This window comes from Anas platyrhynchos, chromosome 10, assembly GCF_047663525.1.
Source record: "Anas platyrhynchos isolate ZD024472 breed Pekin duck chromosome 10, IASCAAS_PekinDuck_T2T, whole genome shotgun sequence".
Taxonomy (NCBI): Eukaryota; Metazoa; Chordata; class Aves; order Anseriformes; family Anatidae; genus Anas; species Anas platyrhynchos.
Genome location: NC_092596.1, coordinates 23,513,521 through 23,541,349, shown reverse-complemented (window position 1 = coordinate 23,541,349; position 27,829 = coordinate 23,513,521). Strand labels below are relative to the sequence as shown.

General features: G+C 49.8%; 2 protein-coding genes and 2 long non-coding RNA genes across 10 annotated transcripts in view; 1 reads left to right on the top strand and 3 right to left on the bottom strand.

Moving 5' to 3' along the window:
* Positions 1 to 922, bottom strand: part of LOC119717858 (fibronectin type-III domain-containing protein 3a) — a 45,552-nt gene extending 44,630 nt beyond the window's left edge. For both annotated transcript variants that reach the window (XM_038184268.2, XM_038184269.2), the window contains exon 1: positions 784 to 922. The gene's annotated coding sequence lies outside the window, so the exon portion shown is untranslated. The remainder of the gene's footprint in view (positions 1 to 783) is intronic.
* Positions 3 to 17,517, top strand: LOC119717862 (uncharacterized). 4 transcript variants are annotated; one of them, XR_011811689.1, is made up of 6 exons: positions 3 to 142; positions 4,543 to 4,650; positions 5,616 to 7,215; positions 12,478 to 12,579; positions 12,673 to 12,882; positions 17,267 to 17,517. It is a non-coding gene; the product is annotated as an uncharacterized lncRNA (long non-coding RNA). The 4 variants fall into 4 exon arrangements; XR_011811690.1 differs by having other exon boundaries at positions 17,095 to 17,398; XR_011811691.1 differs by lacking the exon at positions 12,673 to 12,882 and having other exon boundaries at positions 17,267 to 17,515.
* LOC140003302 (uncharacterized) lies at positions 9,911 to 17,081 on the bottom strand. 3 transcript variants are annotated; one of them, XR_011811694.1, is made up of 4 exons: positions 15,666 to 17,081; positions 15,394 to 15,531; positions 14,641 to 14,758; positions 9,911 to 13,054 (listed from the first exon to the last, which is right to left on the bottom strand). It is a non-coding gene; the product is annotated as an uncharacterized lncRNA (long non-coding RNA). The 3 variants fall into 3 exon arrangements; XR_011811693.1 differs by having other exon boundaries at positions 15,394 to 15,522; positions 15,666 to 17,078; XR_011811692.1 differs by having other exon boundaries at positions 15,394 to 17,080.
* A 24-nt stretch (positions 17,518 to 17,541) lies between the features above and the next one.
* Positions 17,542 to 23,768, bottom strand: CYSLTR1 (cysteinyl leukotriene receptor 1). The gene is made up of 2 exons (XM_038184272.2): positions 23,541 to 23,768; positions 17,542 to 20,918 (listed from the first exon to the last, which is right to left on the bottom strand). Exon 2 carries the CDS (start codon positions 20,872 to 20,874, stop codon positions 19,837 to 19,839), a length of 1,038 nt encoding a protein of 345 aa, XP_038040200.1. The 5' UTR covers positions 20,875 to 20,918; positions 23,541 to 23,768; the 3' UTR covers positions 17,542 to 19,836.
* Positions 23,769 to 27,829: the final 4,061 nt, after the last annotated feature.

The following is a 27,829-nucleotide window of genomic DNA, read 5'->3' as shown; positions in this document are numbered from 1 at the left end:
CTCGGCAAACGGGGTTTTTGCAGCGCGTGGACAACAGCAGAGGGGCTGCAGGGGCTGGGGGGCTGCGAAACCCTACAGCTTCCCCCAGTCCTCAGCAGGAAGGCGGCCGTGGAGGGCCGCAGCACAGCAGGCACCAAACGGGGTGAGCAGAGAGCGGCCTCAGCGGGGTCCCCTCAGCTCCGCCGTGCCCCAGGGAGGGTCGGGGGGCTGCGGGACCCCCCAAAAGCCGTGCCAGCATCCCAGCCCCAGCCCGGCAGGAGCAGGGGGGGAGGCGTCTGGAGCCGGCTCGCTGAAGGGGAACAGGCAGCTGAGGCAGAAGGCGACGTGGCATTCGCAGGCAGCGGGGAGAACGGCGGCGGGGGGGGGGTTGAGGGGGGGGCCGGCGGGGCTGGGAATGGGGAATTGGGGGGGGAAAAGGGAACGGGAACGGGGGCGGCTCGCGGCCCCCTCAGCCCCCCGGCAGCGAGCGGGGTGCACGGGGGGCTGCGGGCGCTGAGGGAGGAGGGAAGGGAGAGAAAGGGGAGCCGGGAGCCCACCTGGAGCCTACCGGGAGCCCACCACAGCCGGGGGCACCGCGAGCAGCGCCCGCAGCCCCCCGCAGCCCGGCCCCTGCCTCACGCTGCCCCCGCACCGCCACCACCCCGGGCGGGGAGCCACCGCCACCGCTCTGCTCTGCTCTGCACCCTCCCGTCCCGTTACATCCCGTCCTGCCCCGTCCCGTCCCGTCTCATCCCGTCCCAAAGAACCGGCTCGGAGCCGCGGAAGCCCCGGGGCGGCACTGACCGTGCGCGGCGCCGCTGCCCCCGCCTCAGGCGCGGCGCTGCCGCCCGCCAACGGAGCGCTCCGCCATGATGGAATGCGGCCACTGCGCCTGCGCCGCCGGCCGGCCGGACTGGGCAGGGGCGGGAGCGGCAGCGGCGGCGGGAGCGGGGCGGGCGGGCGCGGCAACCCACGGGCCGCCAAACAAGGCTGGGACGCGGCCGCTCGCTGCCGCACAAAGTGGAGCGGGAGGGTGGAGGTTGAGCGCAGGTGGCCTGGGGGCTGGGGGGGGGGGGGCCGAGAGGGGAGTGGGGGGGGGCCCGGGAGACTGGGTGGGGATGGGGATGGGGATGGGATAGGGATGGGGGTGGGATAGGGTTGGGGATGGAGATGGGATAGGGATGGGGTTGGGGACTGGGATGGGATGGGGATGGGGTAGGGATCGTGTTCGGGACTGGGATGGGGTTGGGGACTGGGATGGGGTTGGGGTTGGGATGGGCTAGGGATGGGATTGGGGACTGGGATGGGACTGGGATTGTGTTTGGGACTGGGATCACGTTTGGGATTAGGATCGTGTTTGGGACTGGGATGGGGTTGGGGTTAGGGTTGGGATGGGGATGGAGTTAGGGATGGGATGGGGATGGGGTAGGGATCATGTTTGGGACTGGGATCACGTTTGGGACTGGGATGGGGTTGGGGTTGTGATGGGGATGGAGTTAGGGATGGGATGGGGATGGGGATGGGGTTGGGGTACGGATGGGGCTTCACACCTCACACCCTCATGTAGACGAGCAGCACCATGCAGCTTTTAAATCCCCGTTGGCATTTTACAGCTGAACCGCAGGTCAGGGAACGCTTGTGTGCAGTCTGGACCCGGTTTCTGTGCAGGTGCAAAATAAATTTGTTGGTTGTATTCGTACAGGAGCCCCAACTAAACCGCCAGTCACGCCAGCGTTGAAGAAAAGTTAGGCTCAAGGCCGGGATGCAAATTGTATAACAGACAAAAAAACTGGCCTTTCAAAATGAGCTGCCACGTACTTACCCCTGGGTGGATCTCAGATACGTTTTTAATGAGTATAGGAAGTTTTGTAATGAATAGAAGAAATTGTTCCTTTATGCCAGAGAATTTCTCTCTCGAGACTGGTGGAAGTGGTTAATGTGACATACTGGACGGCCCGTGCTGAACAGGACCAAAATAAACTCCCATCCATCTTGTAAATAAGCAAGCAGTGTTAAGGAAGGCCAGAGGTGGCGGCTTCTGCTCAATTTCTAGATAACTAATAACTTACATTGGTAAATAAATGCCACAAAACAATCAGCATAACTTCACAATTAATTCTACTTAAAATAGCGAGTATGTTCTCTGCAAACAAAGCAAGCAAAGAACAGGTCAAATCATCCTCAGGTTGTGTCCTGTGCTGGGCCCTTGCTGCAGTGTTAGCCCTTTCCTTCTCTTTTGTTGCATTTGATCTTTGGTAAAACTCCACTAAAGATTTTGAACAAAGCTCCTTTATATTTGTTTGGGGAAGAAGAGGGGCCAATGCTGTCAGTGTGCAGCACCGAAAGTGTAGATAAGGTGTGGAGTTAACACCACGGGCACATTAAATGATGGCTCTTGCAAGGAGCCTGTTACCTTTTCATTGCAGTCTGTGCTCCCACCCCTGTTTATTTAAGCTCAGAAGATGTACAAGAGCTTCTTTATCTGAGTAGCTCATTGCACCTTTTTGATCTGAAAAGCAACATTTGGTAGCTGGGTCGATGGCCAGTTCCAGGTGGAGAAGAGGGGCAGCCTTTTCCTCCTGACGAGATCATTGGCAAAAGCTCTGTCACGGTCTATGCCCTGAATTTTCTTCTTTCTACTGCCTCCAAAAGTTTTAATGCTCACATGTGACCACTGGCCTGATTCTGGTACAGAAAAGGAGCAGGGCTTTTGCCCTGTGGAGTAGTGTGGATCAGCACATCGCAATTATTATTATCGTCAAAGATACATTAATAATTCTTTATGCCCATAAAATAGATTGAAATCTCCAGAAAAAGATTCAGCAGAAAAATAAGCTGCTGCTCTAACTCATGTCTTACTTTCATCACTAATATTCAGCTTCTGATTTCGCTAATAATTCTGAAAAGAGATTCTTTAATTCCAGCCCAGATTTAAGGCTTGTGAACACTCCAGATATGGTAGAAGATAAGTCTAGCACAGGAGTCAGTGAATGCAGACCTGCTTTCTGCATTGTTGTGCTCTGGGAACAAAAGAAAGGTTGGTTAATCATTTCACCTTTGAGAGAATTCCTGGAATCTTCAGCACTCCATCTCAGGAATCTTATAACTCCACAGGCTCTAGCTAATCTGCAGCGAAGCGTAGCTAGCGCCCCGGGGATTTCAGTTCTGAAGTGAAATATTTGTACTTTGGGGAGATCTCTGAAAAAGACCCATCAGGATGTGATTTGGAAGCTTGAATTCGAGGCAGTAATTCAAGGGCTATTTTGAATTTGCAGGCTCAGTATTTATTCGTTGCCAGCTAAACCTTAGAAGTTACGACTACTGGTGTTGTGTGATATACGGAGGTCTGATTCCCCATCACGAGCACACTGTGTCTGATATCCAGAATAAAGAAGGTCTTTGGGGGTGAATGCTGAGCATTCTTTGCACTGAAGGCTATTGGACCTCCCAGCTTTGGTTATTACAAGAATTCCTTTGTAGGTAATAATGCAGTATTTTAGCACTCAGAAAAATCCTTTTCCTTTCCTGCCTGCCTTTCATTAAAATCATTTTTCCCCCTTAATTTTCCCTTCTAAATATATTTTTTGTAATAGCAAGGTATTCACTGGCAATTCCAGCAAATAGGATGTCTGGTGGAAAAGCATACAGAAACCGTAGCCAGTTGCTAGTGAGACTTAGGATGAAAGATCTAAAAACTGCCCACATTCCACAAGCTCCAGGGCTCCTTTAAAACTGAAATTGCTTCAAGTACGAGAACTATTCCCACACCGCAGAAAATAAATGACTGAATGTTTGCTGCCTACATCCGACATTCAGATTGCTATGGGATGACAGTAAAGGAAAATTCTTTTCAGCTGAAACTAGAAACTATATGGCCAGTCGGCGAGGCTGAAGGCATGCAGGCTGTTCCAGATGGCAAAGCTGTAGAGAAGAAATATTTGGCATGGGTAGCAGAGTGACCAAACTGCCTGGAAAGAAGGCCATGGTTAGACGGGTCAAAAATTACAGGACAGAATGGATCGAGTCAAGGGGAGGGAGATTGAGCTATATTTTCCTGGAAATTCCTGGAGAGCCATAAGGACTGTACAAGGACAGTGGTGACGCCACCTTTCACACACAAAGGCAACCACTGCTCATCTCGAGTCACTAGGGGATTAGAAAAAGCTGAAATTTGAGGAAATGATTGCCCAGGCAGTCCTTTCCGTCTAGAGAAGAAGGCAGAGAGGCACAGACGCTAACGCTGCTGGGTCTGGGGTGGATCCGGGCCTGGGAAGAAGGAATTAAAAATAGCAGAATATAAGATCTGAAAACATTTGGAGGAAGGAAAAGGAAAGAGAAAAGAAACAGCCAGAATGGGAAGTGGAAATGAGTCAGGAGGGAGGGAAGAGAGCACAAATGGGAAGAAATCTGGGCTTATAAAGGAAGGGCAGTCTCTGGGATGGAAAAGGAGAGTTAAGGAGAGTCGGTCTTAACAAAACAATGGCAAGAAGCAGTGCCAAAAACATGCCCATTCTTCCATTAGAAAATTTGGAACTGTAATCTATTTTTTCTTTGCTAATTCAGCTGCTGTAGGTGAGTTAAGAAAGAAAGAAAGAAACAAAAAAAAAGTGGAGGAAGAAAGTAAAGAAATGGAAAAGGGAAGCCTTCAACAAGAAAGGGGAGAAAAGTGAGGTAAGAGGAAAATTACAATTACAGGGTATTCTGTACTGCACATCGGGGGGACTTGGGGGGGCTGTGGAGAGGTTACCAAGAGGCCTGGGTAACAAAAAACTCTGCTTGCAGTCGGGTACAGTAAATACCCGGACACACACACACACAAAAAACACCAACTCCAAGCCAACAACTCACTTATCATGATGATTAGCAGCTGCTCTGGGTTTCTAGTTCCAGCCCGTAATAAAAACTTCTTTTTTTCCATACTTGCATGGTAATAATAATTATGATTGTGGTTATTTTAGCTAGTGTCTAGCAAAGCCGCCCATCTCTTGAGTTCGTTAGGACCTGCAAACAAGGTCTTGGAACACATTCACTTCATTTTCTCTTATTATATACAAAATACTGTTGTGTACACTTTCAGGAGGGACCGAGGCAAGGCAACCTGGCAAACAAACTTTTATCAAACAGAACTTTGTTGGAAGCGTGTGTGCTTAGATCCTCAAAAGTAAACAGTGTATAATGGAGCAGGTTTTCAGCCAGTGTGTGTTGGCACGGCTCCATCCACCCCAATGCAATTAGGAGTGTTTTCTCCAGCTGAGGATCTGGTCCATCAAGAGCAAAACAGCACTCCGTGCTGTATATTTGGGAAAAAAAGCACAATGGGAAAAGCCTGTAGGGCACTGGGAGCAGGAGTTTCCCTTACAGGTATATGAAACATGCCTCCTGTTCTACATGCACAGGTGCAGGCATCTCTCGTCCAGAGAATTTGCCATTTCTTTGCCATAGAACCCCAGAAGCAAGTCATCACCAGCAGAGGTGATTTAACATTAACCGACGCTATCTAAGCAAATAGGAGATACCATCAGAGGCTCTGAATTATTCTAGCACTTCATTCCATGCTCTGTAGATGTGTACACTCTATCATTACCAAATAATGCAATTTTAAGTGAAGAAATTAAGCTTGGATTTTTTTTTTCCAGTCCAATTCCGTTTGCTGTATTTCTTGCTATTTCAGCGGGCGCTGTGATGTGGTAGAGCTGGAACCAGTGGTCTCCTTATAGAAAGAAAAGGACGCATGTGAAAAAGAAGACAGTTCTTGTTATCAGTACAGACTGGCCAGGCTGAATTGGCAGAAAAATCTGGCAGGTGATGCAGATGGACTCTGTGTTTTGCTGTTTGTGCTTCTTTCTCCAAGCAGAACATAGAAACTCCCCAATGGTGCCTTCCCCACCGCTGCAGACCAGAAACATCTTGCAAAGAAGTTCTCCAGAAAACTCACACATGAAGTCCTAGAATATTATTTTTATATCAACATTGCTATTGTTACAAAGTCAAAGATAAAGGTGCAAAACAAAAAGCAAACCCCGTTGCAACCCACAATAAACATACCATGCATTTATGGGTGTTTTAAGTGGAAAGGAATGAAGTTCAGCGCCTGGGTAATTTGCACTTTGCACAGAACATCTGTTTTATGATTCTTTCTCTCACTTATTATATGGAGCAGACTGTGTGTAAACACTGTGTGTCCTGGCCCCAGGCTACACCCTGCATCTTCATTCGTCCCAGTCTTCAGATTTGACCGAGTTCCTTGGAAACCCAGCAGGGCCTGCTAGGAGAAGTGAGTTAAACCCTGGCTCCTCGCTGCAGCCCTGCTGCTGACCTCTCCACGTGCGAGGAGGAGAAGCCACGCTCACCCTCACCATCCTCACTAGCTGCTGGGACCTGGGGAGCGGGGACGGCTGTGAATAATGCCAGCGATGCCCGGGAGTGCAGAAAGGCAGCACGACTCCTCTGAAGCTCGACACAGGCTGCTGGTCAGCTGTGGCCAACTAATTGTGCCCCGGCAGCTTTTGAAATGAAGGGGGAAAGCAGCTGAAAGGGCCTCTTCAAAGCCGACCGAGTCCCCGGAGGCTGAAGGTGCAGCACGGTGTTTGTTTGTGAAAGTCGGGCGCGTCTGGCTGCCCGGCCGTGTTCAGCCGAATGGCTGGCTGCGTATATTTAGCAGCAGCTCTGACTCCTCACTGAACTCGGCCCCTGTAATTAACACATTCGCTCCTGCTATTTGCTTCAGGGAGCCAGGAGGACCCAGGGAAAAACACCAGTTGTGAGCGGGCTCGGAGCAGCCGGCCCTGCTGGCCCTGCAGAGCCTCGGAGCAGCCTGGCTGAGGGTACCTCGAGCTTTGGGGTGCCAGCCCCAAGCACTGCCCTGCCACAGGTGTTGTCCTCATGGGAAGCCAGGCAGCTCTTGCTTGTTTCTTTGTCCCCAGGTTGGGGATGCTGCTGCTGCACAGCACCGCTAGGCGAGGAGCTGGACGTGGGACACCTGCCCGGCCTCACCCGCACCTTCCCCACCTTCTGCAGGCTCTCTCTGCTTAGTTCCTCCCCTGGTTGTTCAGCCAGGGCCCAGATAGGAATCAAATATCCCGATTCAGTCTAATTCCAAACACTAGCTGTGTTTACCCCTAATTTTATAACTCTTCCCCCAAGCCAAGAGCCAAACCAAAGAAAAAAAAAACACCAGTGAAGAGCGCCGTGCTGCAACAAAGCATTGGCAACAGGCAGGCCCAAGCAAATACAGGGGTAAGTGAACGTAACGTGGCACTTTTACCTTTTGCTTCAGCACAAAAGCACCCAGCTGAGTAAACCCAGCTTCTCCACGTGGGAGGGAGCCGGTGCCAGCCCTGCAGCCCGGTGGCACCGGGCACACAGGAGACGCACCGGGTGCTGCAGGGGTGGGAAGAGTCAAGCCCGAGGAGCTGGACCGGAGTCATTGCTCCCGGGGTAAATACGCAGGCAGTTCTGCAGCTGACCTGGTAGCAGCGCCAGTGAAGCTAAATCAGGTCTGCTTGCCTGGCCCGACATGAATGTGGTCATATTTCTAAGAAATCCGAGTAGCTGGATCCTCAGAAATGCTCAAAACACCCATAATTTAAACATGTTAGAGCTGGAGGATGCTTGTCCATGCGCTAGCGAGAAAAGGAGCAAGCCAAAATGAGTTCAGCACCAATTTTTATAAACTAGACTGGAAAATGTTTTAAGACAACTCAGGAACACGCTTTACTGCTGCTTTACATAAAGATAAAATTTGCAAGATGCTGAATACAGCAAGGGTCCCGCATTTTTGTCCTGTTTTGTGTGATTTTGGAAGGGCAGGTTTGCTCCCTGGACCGGGCAGGGCAGAGGCTCATTTCCTGCTGCATGAACCACAGCTGCAAAAGGGGCTTTGGAGAGCAAGAAGATTGCATCAGAGCCAATTTCGGAAGAACAGAGACGAGGAAAAAGACAAAAAGGAAAGCAAGCAAGCAGAATAAATCTGAATGTAACAAAATTATAGTCTGTATTGAAAACTCAACATTTGGAATCGATTTTTTCCATCAGACAAAAGGCTGAGGGTTTCGTTGTTGAAATATCAGCCTCTTTTTAAACTCATGCTAAATGTCATAGCTAGACAAGCTGCAGGTGAAACACCAGGAAGAAAGAACTGATGCAATCCGACAATATTTTACTGTCAAGTGTAACGTGATGCTCTTGCTTTGCTTGCTTTGTTTTCTTGTTTCCTGCCGCGTATTTGGTGCAGGTTTCCTATGTTCCATCAGGTGGCTCAGGTTCCCTTAATTTTCTGGCTGCCTCCCATTTCTATTACCCCCTCCCTTCACTTTTAGGGAGCAAAAGCCTGTCTCCCTTGTGGCATAACGTTAACACCAAAAGTTTCAGCTTAATTATGTGTGCAGGGGAAAAGAGTTTTATTTGCATGCCGTAAATGTGCACGAAGCTGGAAACGAACAAAGCTGCAGCACCTTTGTGAAAACAGCTTGCCTGTGATCAGAGCTCCTTCTGCTCCGTTTTAACATGGGCTTTCAATTGTTTCACTCTAGTTCTCCTTTCTCCATTGTCTTTCTTCAGAGCACTATTGCTTTCCTATCTGGCATTTTCCTCACTGTCCCCAAGCAACCTCTTTTACTTGCTCTCTCCTACAATAACCCCATTCCTCATTATTGTTTCCATTCCCTTTTTTTGTTCTTTCGCTTGATCGAGGCCTGGGGGCCCCAGCTCGGTGCTGGGGGCTCCACGTCCAGCCTCAGCACTCAGCTGACACCTCGGAGCTGGAGCACTGTCCCCAGCGTGTCGGCTTGTGCTGTGTGCCATTGCAGGAGAGGCTCGCCATGCTCTCCGACAAGCATTGTATATCTGCTTTGCAGGAGCAGACGTAATCTATCAAAGTGCAGAGCAGCAATGAATCAGGTCTTTGATGCAAATAAGAAGCAGCCACATGGCACGAAGCATTTGGGAGCACTTCAGGCTAAAAAGGAAAAAAAAAAAAAAGAAAAAACAGAAAAAGATGCAGCTGTGAAGAATACAAATATTGGCTCCTCGAGGAACCCTCCATATTGTATCCATTATTACAATCTACTTATTTGTTCAGGGCTAATGCTCTCCATTTTGAGATTGTCATGGATCTGCTTTCCCATCCTCAGGGAAGGTCTATGTGGCAGTCATCTGCAGGAGGTGGCTGCAGAAGGAGCCCTTCTCCCCTTGTCTGGCTGGCAGAGCTGATTGCTGTGTGAGAGAACCTGCTATTAAAATGAATAAGGACCCTTTTGTGCATGAGAAAGAAGAAAAAAAAATTGGCTTGTTCCCACCTTTCCCATCTTCTCTTGCTATGAAAAAATCTGAGCTGCCTTTCTCGTTGCAGCTATTGTGAGTGCCTTGTAATGGAAGCTGCTGGAGGTGCGGGCTGTTATATCCCTTTTGAAAGCTTCTCTGCAGAAACGTGAAGTGCTGGCTTTGCTTAGTTCCCTGTACATTTGGTGCTCTGGCAAGGGCTGCCCACGTGGCTCTGCAGGCTGTGAGCAAGGCCCCGAGCAGCTGAGAACTGAGGTTATCTCCTGCTGCCCAGTGTGGGTTTGTCACTGAGACGCCAGCCGAGAGTTTTTTTCCCATCATCTATGGGAAAAGCAGAAGAGAGAAGGCAAAGCTTGAAGCTGTGGCCATGCACGGAGTCGTGGTGGTGCTCCGTGTGCTCGGCCCCCAGGTCCACTCCCATGGATTCAGGAGAAACCTTTCAACCTTTGTGTCCTGCCTGAAACGAGCCACCTGAACAATGCTTTGGCAAAATAAAGGGATTATTAAGGAGCAGTGTGAGGGTGTCATTGAGGATGGACAGGGCTGGGAGCAGCCTGGTGCCCTGGTGTGTCACCGCCTCATGTCCTCTTTCGCACACTGGGAACAGCGGTCGCTCCCTGTGACAGGGAAGTGACCGGCCTGGGCCCGTTAGAGGTTACCCTTTTCTTGCGATATTGGGGGCGAGATAAGCCCCAGTGGCAGCAGAGGACGGTTTTCTGTTAGCGTGGTAAGAGAGGGGCTGATAAGCTGCCAGGAGCTGTGCCAGACCCGCTGTGGCAGAGGCGCGGGCCCACGGGTGAGCAGCGCAGCCAGGGCCCAGGGCAGCGTCATGGCGCTGCCTGAGCCACCACAGCACCAGCTGCAAGTGCCCAGTGGCCTTCTTGTGTAGGGTCACAGAATGGTTTGGGCTGGAAGGGGGCTCAGAGCCCACCCAGAGCCACCCCCTGCCAGCACAGCACCTCCTGCCAGCCCAGGCTGCCCAAATCCCATCCTTGGCTTTGGGTGCTACCAGGGACACAGCACCCATGGCTCCTCTGGACAGCCCAGTCCAGTGCCTCACCACCCTCAGAATGAAGAATTTCCTCCTTATATCCAATCTAAACCCTCTTTTAGTTTAAAACCATTGCCTCCTGTCCTATCACTACATGTCCTTGTCAAAAGTTTCCCTCCATCTTTCTTATAAGCCCCTTTTAAACGTTGAGAGGCCGCAGTGAGGTCTCCCCAGAGCCTTCTCTTCCCCAGGCTGAACATCCCCAGCTCTCCCAGCATTTCCTCATAGCAGAGCTGCTCCAGCCCTTGGATCACCCTCCTCTGGATGCGTGCTAACAGGGTTCAATCTTTGCTTGCGTTTATCCTAATAATTTCAAATGGAGCTGAGAGGAAGCCTCCAAAAATGAAATATGTGTACCTGTGGCTAACCTGGTATGGCAGGCACCCAAGGAAGGCCGCCTGTATCAGAATCCCGAATCCTACCCCAGCCTGAACATGTCCTCAGCACCTGTTCCGGCCACCTGGCTAAAAACAAAAGCATGGAGCACACATTTAGGACAAATACAGGCCTCTTGTTCTGCACGGGGTCTGCGAGCAGGAGCCAGCGCCTCTGCTGTGACTGCTGTGACAATGTGTGCCAACCTTGTGTGTCTTTGGGAGGAGAAAGGAGCTTTTCGGCATTGCTGCCCGCTGCTCACGTGCCGTGTAGCTGCCTTTTCAGCACCCTCCTCGGATAAGCAGGCTGGTATTTATAGAGAGAGTTCTGCAGCAAAAACAATCATAAAAGCCACGATTATTTAAATATAGATCCCTTCATCCAGGCAGAACCTAAGCTGTGTTTATGCAAGCCGGGACTGTAAAGGCAGCGCTGTTCTGCAGAGTTTACATGCAGAAATAAAGAAGAGCTCCCAAAGTTTAACATAAACTAAAAAGAAACAAGCAAATCCTCCAATTTACAATTTTCTCAAACGGCCCCAAATCTCCTCCCTCTCCCAGCAACCCCAGGGGCTGTGGCCCAGAAGGTTTGTATTGACACGAGCTTTGCAATTGGGATTAGAGCCCAGGTAACCTGCACAGATCTCAGCTATCCAGGGAAACCAGGGGATGAAGCATTTCCATGCCTCTTGCATGATCAAATTAAATTTGGGATTGAAACTTCAGCCGTTGGGCTTCTCTGGGCCAAGTGCTTGATTAACTCTCAACTTTAACATTTTATTATCACAGTTCTTGTTTTTTTTTTTTTTTTTTGGGGGGGGGGGTGAGTGATGTGGAGGAGGGGCTGAGCAGCTTCTCCTGCTTGCAGCCCAAGGAGTACTGCAGTTAGACAAAGCAAGAGAGATACGTGCACCAGACCCAGGCGGCTCCTTGCACATGGTGTGGCCACAGCTACGACGTTTTGCTCCTTGACATCTGCTTTGGTGCAGGAGCACTATTATAGAGAAACTTGTCCCAGCCTTGATGCCTAATATCTTATATTTCTATGATTTTCCCCTTGCAATGACGTTAACTCTCAAAACTCTCTGTAAGAGTCACTTCACCAACAAAATGTGCCCTGCACGAGCATGAAGTGTTACCGGCATGTGTCTCTACAGCGCAGCTCGTTGTTTTAGAGGAACATCCAGTAACAATACACAGCAGAAAACCAAAATACATAACATGCTGCAGGTCCGGCTGCTGTGGCAGGGGCCACAAGACCAGGCACCTCTTGCTGGGAGCTGCAGAAGGCGGTGAGGTCAGCGCCTTTACATTCATGTCAGCTCAGTGTAACACTGAAAGTGTGCAAGGAGCAGGAGTTATTTCATCAGAAGGACTTCCCACCACAGGAGAGTTACTGTACTTAGAAATTTGATTTGGAAGGGTGCAATCGCTGAGCCATCACTGCCAATTTCTGTTGCTGCTCCTTCCCCTGCCCAACGCTGACCCACTACAATCTCCTCTGCCACGGACAGAGATGCCCCAAAAACCCTGGGGCATTTGCTGGACCTTGGAAAACCCCCAGCTCATAGAGTTTCATTTTAGCTTTAATTGCAATGACATCAAACCCTAGCTCAGCTAGATCAGCTTGGTATTAGCAGTGCAATTCAGACCTGAAGAGGTTCCGGGTAGGCTAGGAGATGAAAGTCCCCAGGACGTCAGGACGTGCAGAAGTCCCCCAGGGCCTTGGCAGCCATCCTGCAGTGCCTCTGCTTTATTAGTTCACGTCCCTGAGGTCTGTTTTTCCTACCACAGGATATGATTAACCCTGAGAGGAGTCATCATGCTGCACCCGAAGCAGAAAACCACCTGAATTCAGCGCAGGGCTGCTGCCCCCTCGAATCCTGCACAGCACAGGTGAGTGCAGGCAGACTCCATGCATGGATTGCAGCACTTCTTCATGGCAGGTTGGGGCCAGCTCTAAAAAGGGACCCACTGTCCTCCTGTCAGCACCAGCTCTGCCCTGCCAGCCCGTCTGGGATGCTCAGAGGCTTGTGGCTCTCCTCGGCCCTGGCAGCTGGGGACCACGAGCTGTCCCGCACAGGCAAGGATGCTGCTGACACAGCCAGGAGCTGCAGGGATGCCTGTCCCACCTGAGCACCCAGCAAAGGGAGAGGAGGAACGTCAACCTGCTCAGGAGGCCTGGGAACCCCTGACATAGTAAGTCGGGGTGGTGAAGGACATGGAGGTGGTGGGAGGAGGTGCTGCTGACAGCAGGCAGAGGCTCAAGGCCAATTACGGGGAGCGTTCAATTTCCATTTTTCTTGAAGAATGATGGTAACATTTCTCAGCCCTCACTCACGTAAGCAGTACATGCTCACCATTCCAGAGGCTTCCTGTTGTGAGTAACGTGGAGAGAGAAAAGGTCAGAAAACGGGGGCTGTCTCATTTCAGAGTTACTCAGAAAGGAAATAGAACCAGGTTGACTCCTGGGATATGTGCAATTCGTGCATGAGGCATGCTATTAAACTGGTTGAGACTTCAATACGAGAGCAGGGAGCAAGATTTGATCCTGGTCCCTTTCCAGGCATGGTGCCAGGCCCAGCCCACCCCCGTAGGAGACCCCTGCTGACCGAGGAGCCACTTTCTGGCATTTCCAAGGGGCTGCTGCCACATCTGGCTTGATCTGCTGAAACCCAAGCACGTCTGCATGCCGTACCACCTGTCCTCCCCATCCTGAACCAAAGGACAAGAGCGTAAGATGGCTTTCAGCGCATTTCCATGCATGGCAGCAGGATTTGTCCCTGGCCAGGAGATGCCAAGTGGATCTGCGGGGTCTTCCTCCCCGTGCAGGCAGAGCCAGGCAAGCAGACCCAGGTCCTGTGCTCACATTTTGCACTAACTGCTGGTTAGTGCAAGCAGAACGAGCTGCTTGCGGCACACACAGTGCTGCTAGACAAAATATGCTGCCTTGCACCAAAAGCCATCCCGAAACTCGGTGCCCTTTGCTCTTGATCTCACAAGGCTTTATCTGGACGGCTGTGTGGAGCCGTCTTGAGGTTAAAGGTGTTTAGGCCAAAAACCCATGCGGAGCATCACAGAGATGTGCTCTGCACAAATGAAAGAGATTCCAGCGGGCTAAACCGAAAACAAGCTCTGTTTAGTCTTCAGCATCCCTCGCAGGGACATGCAACAGCATTCCTGGAAGGCGAGTTTTCATTAATGATCAAAAGAGGGTATTTTTGCTACCTCCTTCCCTCCCCCTCCCCCCCAAATCTGGTGAATATCCATCTGGAATATATTTATTAAACTAACACCGGGTCCTCGCTCTGCTCCAAGAGCAGCCTTGCTTCCTCTGAAGCGTAAGAAGCTGCATTGACAGGAAAGAAACAGGCACATTTCCCCCTCCAGTAATGTTTGCAAATACTCGGAATATTTGTTTGTGCATGTGGCCACTCGCAGGGCCGAAATTAATGGTTTCAGAGAACTGAAGCTCAGTTCCCAAAGTTTCTGGTCCGTGTGCCAGGGCGCGGCACACCGAGCTGCCCATCCCCTAGGTTTGCTTTCTGCACCGTTTTTAAGAAATGTCTAAGAAAACGGTGTGATCACTTTATTCCAAGTGCACTCCTAGCAAAATCGCTTACTCTGACGGCATTTTAAAGCCTGATGTACTTTCCTTCATTTTTCCTGCTCGTTTTTTTCCTAGCAATCAGATCATACCCTCCTTTGCCACGAGCGGAGGATAAAGAGCCCAGTGTTCTCCCTCCAGCCACATGGAAGAAGTCCCTCTGCTAATGTCAGGCTGCAGTGGATCCAGGGAAAACCTTACATTGGGATCCAGCACAAGCATTAGCACGTGGACCTGTGCCTGCAGCCCCTCACTGTGCAGCCCCCAGGCACAAGTGTGTCCCACAGAGCAGGAAACATCTCCTTATTGCAAGGGCTTGGAGCTTATTGCTTGTTAAACTGAGGGCTTACTTGCCTCTCGCATCCTGTGAGCGTTTTCTTTGAAGGCACTCCATGAAGACAGAGTAAGGGTGGTTGCATCCTGTGTGGAGTTTCTGGATATCCCAGTGTGTGGCACTGGAATTTGGCCCTATAGCAAGCAAAAATGGGATGGAGTTAAAACATCCAAATGCCAACTTGCTGTAGGGTTAGATAAGGAAATATACTTATGGAATGAGAGGAATAAAAGACCTCAGAAGGCCTGTAAACAAGATAGAAGTGCCACCGAGTATTAGAAATATGAATCCATCTTCATGGACTTATGTCACAGGTGGCACCCCGCAGCTCTCACAGCAGCTCAGAGGTAGTGGAGACAAGGAGCAGCGCGGAGCCATCAAGGCCAGGATTTACTGGAAACTGAGATTTGTCGTGTTTTCTTGGAAACAGAAAGATCACGTTGTTTTTGCAAACAGAAATCTAGTCTGTGGTTAGCTTCTGGCAGCAGGTGGCTGCTTTGGACCCTCTCTGAAAGTGAGCACAAATAAAAACATGCTTTAGGCCCCTTCGAAGACAAAACAGCACCCATATGGTGCTCTTTGCTCCAACAGAAATTCATCCCAAAAACCGTGCTCCAGGAGGTAAAAGGGAGAGGTTTTAGTCTGTCAGGGATGCACAGTGCCCTCCCTGGGCATCTGCTAGACCCAGATTTCTCACCTGCCATGTCTTCCCATGAAAATATTGCATGTTATCTGCTATGTTGCACCAAAAAAAAGATTACTGCCTTACCCAACACATCACACAGACTGTTCTTTCTTGTATTTGACCTTTTTGTTCCACTTTAAGAAGTTCCTGGTGGAAGGGAGACGTTTGTGTCCTCCCAGGAGGCAGCGGTGATCCCAGTGGGTCTGGTGCCTGCTGCGAGCACTGCGTTAGCACAGGTTTTTCTCACATTATTTACTGGGAGAGGGAAGCACCCATCCACCCCACTGCGAAAAGGACCGAAGTCCCCTATTTTTTCAAAAGGGACTACACCATCACCATCATATTCTTGTACTTACGTTTTGTGTGCTGAAACTGAAAGGGGAATAAGGTGTCAGTGCCTCCTTCCTCCCAGCCTCAGCCCTTGTGTATGCTCACACCTGCAGGTTATATATACTATTACACAGAACAGGCTTCAGCTGAGAGCTGCCTTTTTAAAAATATATCCTATATATATATTTTTGCTTCTTTTTTCTTCTCCACAAATGGGTAACCAAGGGCTGTTGGGAGGGGAGTGAGCACTGTCTGACTTGAAGCACCATTTGTGCACGGTGAGGAAGCACGGAGATGCTCCACACACTTACAGGCACCCAGCAGTAAGAAAAGTGGCTCAGGGCACCTAATTATTATTTTTTAACCATTAATACACTTTTAATCTCTTCAGACTTTAGTGTACAGAATGTAGTGACTGCACTCTCTGAGCCCCGTGTGTAATTTAAATGCACACACACTTTCTGAGGCTGATGCTTCAGTTTCCCACAACTTTTAGACCCAGACTCCTGAAGGAGACTGTTCAGAATGAGAGTCTCAGTTTGCTTTAAGTAAAAAAAATATAATAAAAATAATAAAAAAACATATCCCAAGCTGCAGCTGTTGCAGAGCGGAGCCCAAAGATGTTACCTGCTTGCACCCTACAGGCACAGGCACAGAACAGCAAACAAAAAGCGAGCCAAAACAGTATTAGGGCAGCTGGGATTTGCAAGGCTTGAGCCAAGGTTTCTGAGTGCTCAGGGCTGGCAACGTGTCCCCAGCAAGTCACAACCAGAAACGACAAGGCAGCTGGCAGGGAGTCTGTCCGATGCTCCAGTTCTTTTTCCATCTTGGAGCAAACAGAAATGGTGCAGCGTGACGTGTACCAGCACAGGTGCCTGATGTACCTGCTGAGCCCTGTGTTAGCTCAGGGATTACTGCTGTTTGCCAGACCAGCCACGGAAAGGTCAGTGCACCAGGGAAAGGCTGGACCGTTCCCTTTGCTAAGAGGTAGGCAAGGGCAATTTACTGCCGAATGCCAAGGTTGCAGTGCCCGTGCCATGGGGATTTGGCACCGTCTGGCTCCACACTGCATAGATGCAAAATGCTCCCATCCCCATGTTAAAGGCAGTTATTCCTCTTTCTGCAGGCAATGTCCCAGGAAAAACAGGATGGAGGTGGAGAGGGAAAACCCCAGGATTATTCAATAAAATGTGGGAATGGGTGGGAAGGGGGGAACTGAAGATGATTAACACCAGAGGAAAACAGGAACAGAGGCAGCCTGACAGGTGAGGAGCTGCCTTGCGTGTCAGAACCAAAGAGAACCCGCATGAGGCACCAGGCAGCAGCCGCAGGGATGACGAAGCACTAGGTGACACTATTGCTCCACGAATTGCAACAAATGCAACAGAAAAAAAAAAAAAAAAAAAAAAGTCCAGTTTCAAGCAAGAAGCTCACCACCGCACTTTCCCTTCACAGGCATTTCTGACCCAGACCCCGGAGCGGGATGGCTCAGCTCCAGTTGCTCTTCCCAGTTCCACCACTGGTGCCTGGACCATGGGCAGCAGAGGACATGAGCTGCCAGAGCTGGCACGTACATTGGGAAATCCTAAACCGAAAACATCCTTCTCACTGTTTTTTTTTTGCACAGAAACATGCCAGGCTCCCAGCTACATCATCCTCACCCAAGCATCGCTTCCCTCCTGTGGTTCCAGCACCCCGACAGCCGGGGCCACGAGCCCCCAGCAGGCTCCAGGCACTGCTCCACCAGCTTCTGTGCTGCTACGGCTTTATTGCATCATTACTAACGATTATTGTGGGAATATTGCTCCCTAGTGCTGTGAACTGATAGAAACCTTCTGTAGGGGAGAAGGATCTGCATGCAGCGGGTTTAAAACAAGACACGGAAAACAGAAGTTCTTCAGGTTTAACTTGCAACATTTCCATTTAATTTTCAGCAGCCCTCTTTAAAATACAGTCTTTCCTATTGTACAAAAACAAACAAACAAACAAAAAACCACTGTCATTTCTCTGGTCATACCCATTGTCATAAAAAAATAAAAACAATGAAAAAAAAGAGATCTCTGGCATAATAAAAATGCTTTGCAACATATATATATATAGCTTTACTGTACACAATACTTTAAAACTGGCGAAGGTACATGTTATTTCTACATATTCCAAACCTCAGTTTATCACGGTGATTTCTATTCACAGTTACACAATGCCTTCAGGGATTTGGGACCCAGCTACCGTGCTTGGTGCTGCCCTTAAAACAGAAATGTTTGCCGACGTGGGTCTCCCCCAGCAGTTTGTGGTTCCACCAGTGCAGTGGGAGCTGTGCCCTCCAGGGGGGCTCAGGGGAGCTGTAGCTCCTCCACACGAACAGTTTCACGTTTTGTAGATCTTGAACATTTTCTGAAGATGTTTCTGGTCTTGTTGAAACGTCCCATCCACGAATTGCTCTGCAGGTGAATTTTCTTTTTTTTTTTTTTCAAATGTCTTTTGCAGACCCGGGGATTTGCAGTCTGTGGTGTGCAGAGCGAACACCTACTCCTCCCTGTAGGTGTAACAATAATCTCAAGCAGCCCCCTCCTTTCCCAGTCCAAACCCTTCTGCTCACTCTTATTTTACAGTATTAAAACAATTTGCTTTATTTAAGACATCAAGGAGCTTCACAAATGCCACAACACTAAAACACATTTCCTATTTGTTATGAGCCACGTTTTCCAGCTACAGAATTCTGCTAGGATTCAGACACTATTTCTGTCCTCATGTATCACGCATCCTGGGCTGAACTTTGCCCCACTAAAAGAAAGGCAGAACTGGCTTCACTTACACTGGATTTACTGGAAAACCACAGGAATGCTTCCTTATGGACAGGATTTGGAAATTTCTCATTACAAATGAAACTGAGTTCGATCTGGTTTTTCATCACGCCGTACTCAAGCTGACATCGTGTCCAGCCTCATCTGGGCTCCTGACTGACACCCGGCACTCAGGCTCTTCATGTCCACGTCTCCTCAGATCCCTCCCAGTGCCTTGGCTTGCATCTCTTCTGCAAGGTGTCAGCAAGATGAACACTCCCGAGTGGGACCACCTTTCAGTCATATTTGGCTATTTTTAAAATATGATTTCTACTTTTTTATTTTTTATTTTTTTTTAACTTAGTCAATATTTCCAAAAGGCAAAAAATAAAAAAATATATAAAAAAATTAAATAGTAATAGGCTATTTTTAGGTAAAAGTCCTGAAGAATTGGAGTGATAACCTGCATCCTGCAGCCATCACTTACAGTACCAGTCCTATTGAAATGAATTTCAAACTCATGTTAGGCTACCATAATTTTAAAGCTACTCCCACAAAGAACATTTTTCTAGGGATTCAGAGGATGCTCTCCCCACAGGCAGAGCCCAAGGGGGTGCAGCAACACCAAGACATGCTGCCTCAGCTGCCTTCACTGGAGCCTTGCAGAAACAGCCCCTGCTCAGCAGCAGCGAGGCACAGCCGAGGCACAGGAGATGTATCCAAGCTTAACATCACAGCCAATTCTGCCAAGGAGCTTGGCTGCACACCCCGCTGCTCAACCCCCTTGCAGATCTGCTGCAAACCAGAGCGTGCCCAGGTTGCTGCTTGTCCGGGTGGGACCGCTGGGCTCACAGACCCGGGCACCCATCCTGCAAGCCTCACACGTGTACTGCTCTTTGAAACCTGAAGTCCAAAGCCGAAGCAGCTGGGAGCAGGGCAGGAATTATCTTGACCTCTGCTGTGTAAATAATTTAGCGTCTGTTTTAAGATTCAATGAAAACTCTGCCCTCCTCATGTGTCAGCAGCTCCCGTGTGCGGCGTCCAGCAAATGTTGTGTTTACATTTCCCACTGACTCAGAGAATTAGCGCTCTTTGCAGACTTGTGAAACGAAGCGAATTCCCAAACACGATACAGGCTTTGAAAAGTGTGTTTACATGAACTTATCATCGGATCAACAATTTACTGCTGCTGGCCGGTGCCTCCTCCATGTGAGGTGGCTGCGCGTGCCCAAGCAGCGGCGCAGGGGCCATCAGCTCCACCGCACTGCAGCAGAACAGCAGAAATCAGAGACTGTCCACCGTTATTTCTACAAATATAATCGTGAAAAAGGCCTGTGGGCCTTGCTTGTGTCTCCTGGAACAATTTTGAGATCACCATTGCCGATTTGAGATCCTACCCGAAGGCATCGCCCTTCTACGACGTGGCCACGGAGGCGTTCCCATTCTCCCTTTGGCTTTCCCCGAAGGGTTCATCATCCTTCTCTTTTATGGAGAACTTTTTCCTGAAGGCTTGCGTGATGCTGGAGGAGGAAGCCTTCCTGAACGTGGTCAGCCTCTTCCGAAAGTTGCCCCCCGAGAAGAAGTAGAGAAGTGGGTCGAAGCAGCAGTTGGAAGCGGCCAAGGGGAGCGTCACCACCACCGACTTCTGGAGGTACACGGTGTCCTCGCAGCTGGCGCTCTTCAGCCGCAGCACGTGGAGGTGCACGGTCCGCAGGATGTGGTACGGGGTGAAGCTGACCAGGAAGGTGGCTGTCACGATGATGATCATCCAGATGGCCTTCTTGCGGTTGGCCTGGTTCTTCTTCAAGGAATTTTTCATCAGGGTCCTTATGATCATGGTGTAGCAGATGGTTATGACAATAAAGGGAAAAACGAAACCCAGAAAGAGGGCAATAAAATCCAGGATCACAACCAGCTTTGTCTTGTTAGAGTCTTCTGGGGGTTCGAAGCACTTGGTCTTGTTGCCATGTTGATAGGTCCCATTTTGCAGGAAAGGAGCGCTTGTCAGGGTAACGAAAATCCAGATGCCGACGCACACAAATTTCGCCTTTTTCTCCGTGACCAAATTGATGTTCTGGACTGGAAAAACGATGGCTATGCAGCGGAAGAAGCTCATTGCAGTCATGAAGAAAATGCTGCAGTACAGGTTGACGTACAGGGCGTAGGAACTGACCCTGCAGAGGAAGTCACTGAAGAACCAGTTCCCCTTGTGGACGTAGTAGACCACGCGCAGGGGCAGGGTGCACACGCAGAGGAAGTCGGACACGGCGAGGTTGAGCATGTACACCTGGAAGGCCGTCTTCTGCCGGTACGTCCTTATGAGGACGTAGAGCACCACGCCGTTGCCGACGAAGCCCATGATGCTGATCATGGAGTAGAGCGTGGAGTACACGCGGTTTCGGAAGTCGTCAATGGAGTGATGGCACGACAGGTTGTCGAAGAGCTCGGTCATCTTTACGGGGGGAGGAACTGGCTAGCTGGCGATGAATTTCAGGCCTACAGATGAAAAAAATCAGTCATTTATCATTATATTAGAGTTAGCTATATTACAGTTGGAGTCAGTTATGTTAGAGCAGCACACAAAAATAAAATATCATTATGAAATAGGAGAAAAAACCTATCATCTCTCTCTTAAAGGACAGAAAAGCTAGGAATGGATGTGGCTCTGCACAGACCAACGTTACACAATTAATTACGCATAATTATAATGATCCAGCACAGCCGCTGCTCCACAGCTGGCACCTACAGCTGGTGGCGTAAAGGTGGGGGTCACATTTTCATACGTCCTCAGTACTGGCTGCATCCTCCTTCCACCAAAATACCGAGAGGTTCCAACTGCCTGCAAACTAAAGCAGCAGAAAAACAGCAGAAAGGGGCAACAAAGGTGGCCACGGCACTCTCTGATAAGAGATGCTTGTCAGCCAAGACACACCAGGGCTCACTGGCGTGCAGAGCAGGGAGCTGTGGCAAGGCTCCTTGCTTCTGAAGACAGGACAGCCTGCTTGGTCTGCAGACATCAGTACCCATGGGATTCTTCTTGGGTTTGCTTTTCACATTGCTCCAACAGCCATTAGCAGCACTGGGGCTCCCCAGCACAGCTGACCCTATGGCCAGGGCTCTGTTTTCAAATGGCATCAGCCATTCTTTCGTGAAAATTTTACCATTTCCTTCAGATATTCATTTGGGCACAGTGATACAAGATGTTCTTAACTTGGGGTGTCTTAAAGTACAGCGAGAGGGAGCAAGAGGTGTTTCACCCCTGCGTAATTTTCCCATTCCTTTTCAATTTCTGATGTCTCAGACACACAACCCCACTTTCGGCCGGAGACATCTAAAACCCCAATGATTAGCACTGCGAGACACCTGCCGACCGAAATACCATGACTTGAAGAAAAACAATGAAAACAGCCAGGACAATATCACTTATGAGAACCCACACTATGTGCTCAAAACCGATTTTCAGTGGTACGTATTTTCATCCTTGAAAATAGCCAGGCAGCATTAGTGCAGACGGATGCCCTCAGCCTCTCCCCCTCTCCCTGGGATACACTGGGAATTCACAACCACTCTGGGGTGCTTGAGGCTTCCGGCTTTCAGACAGGTTTCAGCTATTTGGGAGATGATGCACTTAAAACAATCCTCTGATTATTTCCAACATGCAAAACATGTTAAAGCTCAAAAATGCCAGCAAGGTTGCAGAGATGGGAGCAGAGGCAAAATCTGGCACAAGAGAGCACATTTTTTTCTCCTTGGTCTGTTTGTGGACACTTATGGGGACACAAGGGCTGAAATTAAGTTTGTGGTAACATTTGTGTAATTTTAACCAATTATTTGGGAGTGGCAGGTAGTTTATTCTCTGAAAAAAAAGCTGCACAATCCCTATTGCATGTTTTCATCTGCCAGGATCATCTGGACAGGTATTCAAGCTCTTACGGCCACTGCCCTTGCCCTGCTTTAATGCCTAGGAAGCAGACCCGCCGAGCAAAACCCTGCTGTGCTGTGCACTGCAGGAACACATTAGCCTCAATTAGCTCATGAAAACCCATATAGATAAAATCTCGGCACTTACTGAGGCATCACATATCAGTTCTTTCTCAGACACAGAAAACTATTCAAGATATTTGAGATTAAGAGGCTGGGGTGATCTTTTTGCACTTTACAGGTTTCTCATCTGACAGCATCTCCACGCAGTTAAGATTATTTTGAAGAATGAGCAGAAAATGGGACAACCCAGTGGATAAGCCGAGCCGTTTCCCATCCCTGCAAGTGGCACACAAAGCTCAGAGGAGGGGGAGAGCCCTGCTAGGAAACGCAGAGGAGCACCGGGGGGGGCCGGGCAGTGAGGGACCTGGGTCTCCCCAGGGCATTTTTAGGGTCAGGTCCCCCCCTGCCTGCCGGGACAGCACCGGGGATGATGCCTGCAAAAGTTTGGGCTCGCAGCAGCCGCCCCTGGGGCTGCCGGCACAGCCCTGGCGTCTGAGCGATAATCAGGAGATCTCTGCCACCATCTGCTCCTTCGATGAACCGTCTTATATAATCTCCGTGCCACATTTGCGATCACTCCTTCAGCGGGGCCGAGCTGCTTTATGAACTTTTACTTCCTCCGGGGATTAAAGCTGAGGCTCTCAGGAGCTGCTCCTGCAGGCTGCAGGACAAGCAGCCCTGCTGCGGGTCGCCCTCCCCAACACCATTTGGAGCGTCTGCATAACCTGACTTAAAATCCAGGGTTACAACACCGCTGTGGGCTGCTAGGGGACACCTAGAAGCACTCCTAAAACCAAAAAGCACCCCCAGCTGAGCCTCCGGTCTGCATCTCGCTGTGCAAATTTCCATTCACCGCTTTAACACAGCAGCAGGTCACCTCCCCGCGGCTATTTCCCAACCAATATTTCCCTCCACACAGCCCAGGGGCTGCTGCAACCCAAAAAACGACCCCCCCCCCAAAAAAAAAAACCCGACCCCATCCCCGCACGGGGGGCACCTCCCAAAGCAGCCCCCCGTCCCCTGCAGCCCCCATCTCACCCCACCGACCCTCGCCCCCCCCCCCTCGGTGTAGCTCCGGTGCCTGCAGCCCCCGGGAGCCCCTCGCCCACCGGAGCCCCCCCCAGCCCCGCTCACCGCCGCCCGGCTCCGCTCGGCTCCGCCGCCCTGCGCTGCCCCGCGGCCGCCCTTCAAGCGGGGCGAGCCCGGCCCCGGCCCCCCCCCGCCCCGGGGAGGAGCCCGGCCCCGCTCCCCGCCGCCGCCTTCCCCCCTCCCCAGAGCCCAGGAAGGGCTCCGAGAGCCAGCTGGGACCCGGGAGGGTGCTTTTCTTCCATGCGATCCCCAAGGTCCGCTGGTATTAATGTCACCGCTTTAGCAGCGAGCTGCAGCCTCTCGTGGGAAATGAAGCATCGGGGAAATTGCTTCCCCGGAATTAAGGATTCCCTTCAAAAGCCACAGGCGGAAAAAAAAAAAAAAAACAAAAAAAAACGGAAAAAGACCAAGCAATCCCATACAAGCTGCCCCCTGCTCTCAGCAATCGCATCCCTCCAGGTCCACCTGTTCCCCTGACACCTCCATGGGGGTGTCCCGAGGGGAACCCCTCCCTGCCTTTGTGTCCACTCACTGGGGTCCCCAGGATGCCTCCTGCCCTTTCCTGCTCAAAGGGCTTCCCACCCTAATTTAGCCGTGCTCGGCATGGGAAGGAAACCTTGCTGCAAGCCTGGCACGGGTGGCATTTGGGATGGGGAGCGATGGGGAGGAAGGTGAGCGGGGGCTGAACAGGGACTTGCAGCCCCCACTGCCCCCACGGGGTCAGTGTCCCACGCTGAAGCTCGGTGCCACCACTGCTCCCAGCTTTCCGCCAGCTCCTTGCCTCCTGCGAGCTGCAAACGGCAAGTTTCGCTTTTGTACTCGGGTGTTTAAGTGCCACCGCACTCCATCACCGCACGCTGCTATTCACCGTGCTCGTATTCCCCATTCTTCACCGTTTTACTTCACGTAGCAAAATCAGAAGCTTGCATATGGGGTGATGGAAAAGGCAAAGCCCTCGTCCACCTGGTGCTGGAATTAGAGACCCATCCCTGCCTGGACACTGCAGCACGCAGCCCTGCAGCTGTGCCCACTTCCCCCAGCTGCGATGCCACATCTCCTTCCCGTTTTTCTGCTTGTATCTCTTCCCCCCCGACACGTCCCAGAAGGATTTCCTGCTGTTGAATCAGAGATTTGCATGTTTGCTGTGGGTCCTTGGCACCTCTGGCTGTGCACGCCCAGGACAGGCCAGGACACCGCAGGAAGGCACTCCTCATCCACACCGCACCGAGGGGGTGAGCAGGACGCTGTCCTCGCAGCTGCCTCCCCCACAGCCTTCCTCGGGCACTGGAAAGCCCAAACCACGAGACCACGAGATAATTCAGGTTGGAGGGGATCCAGGGAGGTCTCCAGTCCAACTTTCTGCTCCAGCCGTATCAGGCCAGCTTGCTCAGGGCTGTGTCCCACCTGCTTTTGGGCACGTCCCAGGACGGAGGTCCCAGAGCCTCCAAGGCGAGGTGACCCATTGCCTGCTGTCTCCTGCTGCGAACCCACTTCTGTAGCTTGCTTTGGTTGTGGTGCGCAGTTTGGTATTACTCCGCTCTGCCATTCCTTCTGCTTTTCTTGCTACTTCTTTTTGCCATTCCTTCTGCTTTTTACTACTCAGTTTTTGTTATTTCTTCTCCTTTTTTTTTTTTTTTTTTAATTTAAATTTAAATTTTTATCTTTGATCTCCTTTTCTTTTTTTTTGTCCCTTCCTTTCAAGAACTGGAAGGTTGGAGATAGGAGGGAAGAGAGTTGTAGGGCATTTTGGGAGAGGGATGGAAGTCAGCGAGGGAAGGAGGGCAGCACTGCAGGCATCAGGATGAACAAGGGTAGCTATACCCTGTCGTTTCACTGCTAACGGGGCATAAGGTGATTTCTTAGCTCTCCTTCAAAGTCGAAGTCCATCTTCACAGGGCTGTGGGATCAGGCACAACCGAGGGGTACGGGCTTTGTGCATTTGTCTTGAGAACATCCTGATGTGGGAGCAGCCTGGTCACACCTCGGGGTCAAGGTGAGCTGGCACTTGGCACAAACTGTACCCACCTCACCTTCTCCTCCTGGACCCTGAATGCTCCCAGCTCTGGGCAGGCACCAGACTCCTTCCCAGCATCACAACGAAGATGCTCAGCCCTTGATTATTTGACAAAAAATGTCAGATAGTAAATAGTTTGCAGCCTGCTTGGAAAGCTCTTCAGCTTTGGAAACTGCTTTGACACCAGCTATTTAAGAAGGAGAAATTGGGAATACAGTATTTTGTGATAAAGCAAAAATTTTTTACCAGCTTCTTTCCTCTCCTGGGACTTCCCCAAAGCAGTGACTTCTCTCTGAATCTTGCACAAAGAGGGCACCAAGCTCTGCTCCGCTTTGGACTTGTTTCTCCTGGGGACCATCTCTTACTGGGGCTAGACCCGATAGGATGTGATTCAGATCATGAAGCTGTTGATTGTATCCTATTGCAAATAAAAGCTTTTTTAACCACTTGTTCATAGAAAGAGAGCTGAGGGTAGCCAAAGCCAAGACAATAGGATGACTTCAGCACTGCCTGTAGTTCACATTTTTTTGGAATAATGCACTTGCTCCAAGATCCTCGTGGGCTTTCCCGAGGCAAATAAAATAAATTACAGCCAGCAAGAACCACAAGGACAGCATTCAGAGAATCCCGTCATTGTTAGCCTAAATATTTGGAGGATTGTGTTACTGCTTCGCACACGAGACTCTTCTCAGGAGGAGGCAGGGATGGGGATGTCTGGCAGAAGGGGAAGCCAGGGAAGAAGGCTATTTCTGCTTCATTGACGACGACAGGGTTCACACGGTTTCCATCCAAAATGCAAACCAGAAGGCTTTGTCTGTGCCAAACGCCTCCGAGTCTCGCTGCCTTTGATGGCAGGTGGCGGCATCTCGCAGGTAGTGCCCCAAGCCCTGCGTGTGGTTAACCACCTTGACAAGGTGGGAACCTGCAGGAGGCACGAAGACTCTTGGACTGCACGTTTGAAAAAGAGGGTTTCCTTTTTGTTTGTTCGTTGCATTTTGTGTCTTTTTTTTTTTTTTTTTTTTTTTTTTTTTTTGTCAACCTGTAACAGAATAGCCACGCTTTCAAGAGCAGCTGTCCTGGCAGAGCCAATTTTACTTCCTCTTCCTGTTTTGCACATGCAGCGAGTGAGTGCTTTAGTAGATGGGGGAGATAGTTTTCTCTAAGCAGTGTCTCCATCATTCCCCAAGTCACACTGCAGACATACCATTCACGAAACGATAACTATTCAGCGCTCATTTGTGAATGATGGGTGCATGCAAAAGCAGCAGGAATTGTTTCCGTTGGCTCGTCAGGAGCTGGGAAATTATTTTAATTCTCCTGGCTTTGCCAGAACTAATGCAAAATTTCAATTATACACAGATCTGCCCCAAATAATATTCTATCATTTAATTTCTTATTTTTTTTCCCCTCCAGAATGGACCAGACCTAAGGTGCACTTACTGTCCCATAGGGTGGAGCTGGGTGTCAGAGTCTCTGCAGGTCAGCAGCGATTTAGGCTTTGTAGTCTGGGTTAGTGGAAGCCTGCCCAGGTAAATTTAATTATCATTTACTTTCAAACTGACAGAAAGCTGTGCTTTGATTTGCTAGTTTTGTTTCAGGTAGGGTCATTAGAGTTATTGCTTCTTAACTTTATTTTATTTTATTTTAGTGAAAAAAAAGTTATTATAGCATGCAAACTTTTAAGAATAAAATAGTCTATCAGAGATTTTTTTATTATACCTTTTCTCACCTGCAATGTTGAGACGACGTGAATCCTCTGATGTTCATTTTACAATAGCAGAGTTTTCAGATTACATGAACTACCAGAATTGTTTTGCTGAGAAAGGTGAGGAAACAGACTGATCCCTGGGAAATTCAACTGTACGCTGGAAAACAGATCTCATGGGGAAATTTTGCTTTACTCTTATTTTAGAAAGTAATCCAAAAAGCCAGAAATAGTATATGCAAGTTGGCTTTCTCTTTTTGGAAAGGGAATGTTAAAAACGTCATAAAAATAAGTGAATTTTTGGCACCAAGAATATTTTTGGGCTTGCCTCACTTGCAAATTTTGAAAACTATAATTCAAAAGGCAAATTTATGAGCATTATTAAATCTTAACGTTGATAAGAGGCCCTTCACACATAATGAAAACTGTATTTATCTCATACTTTTATTGATATACGCTATTGTTACGTATTTGAAGATGGCCAGATAATTACCCATGACACACTACAAGTCAAGTAAATTACCACAGAGTCCCAGAGACCGTGTTCATCAGTTCACATTTAAATGACATTTTAGGCCTCGCCATCTGGCTTCGATTTCGGTTGGCTTGCAGCAG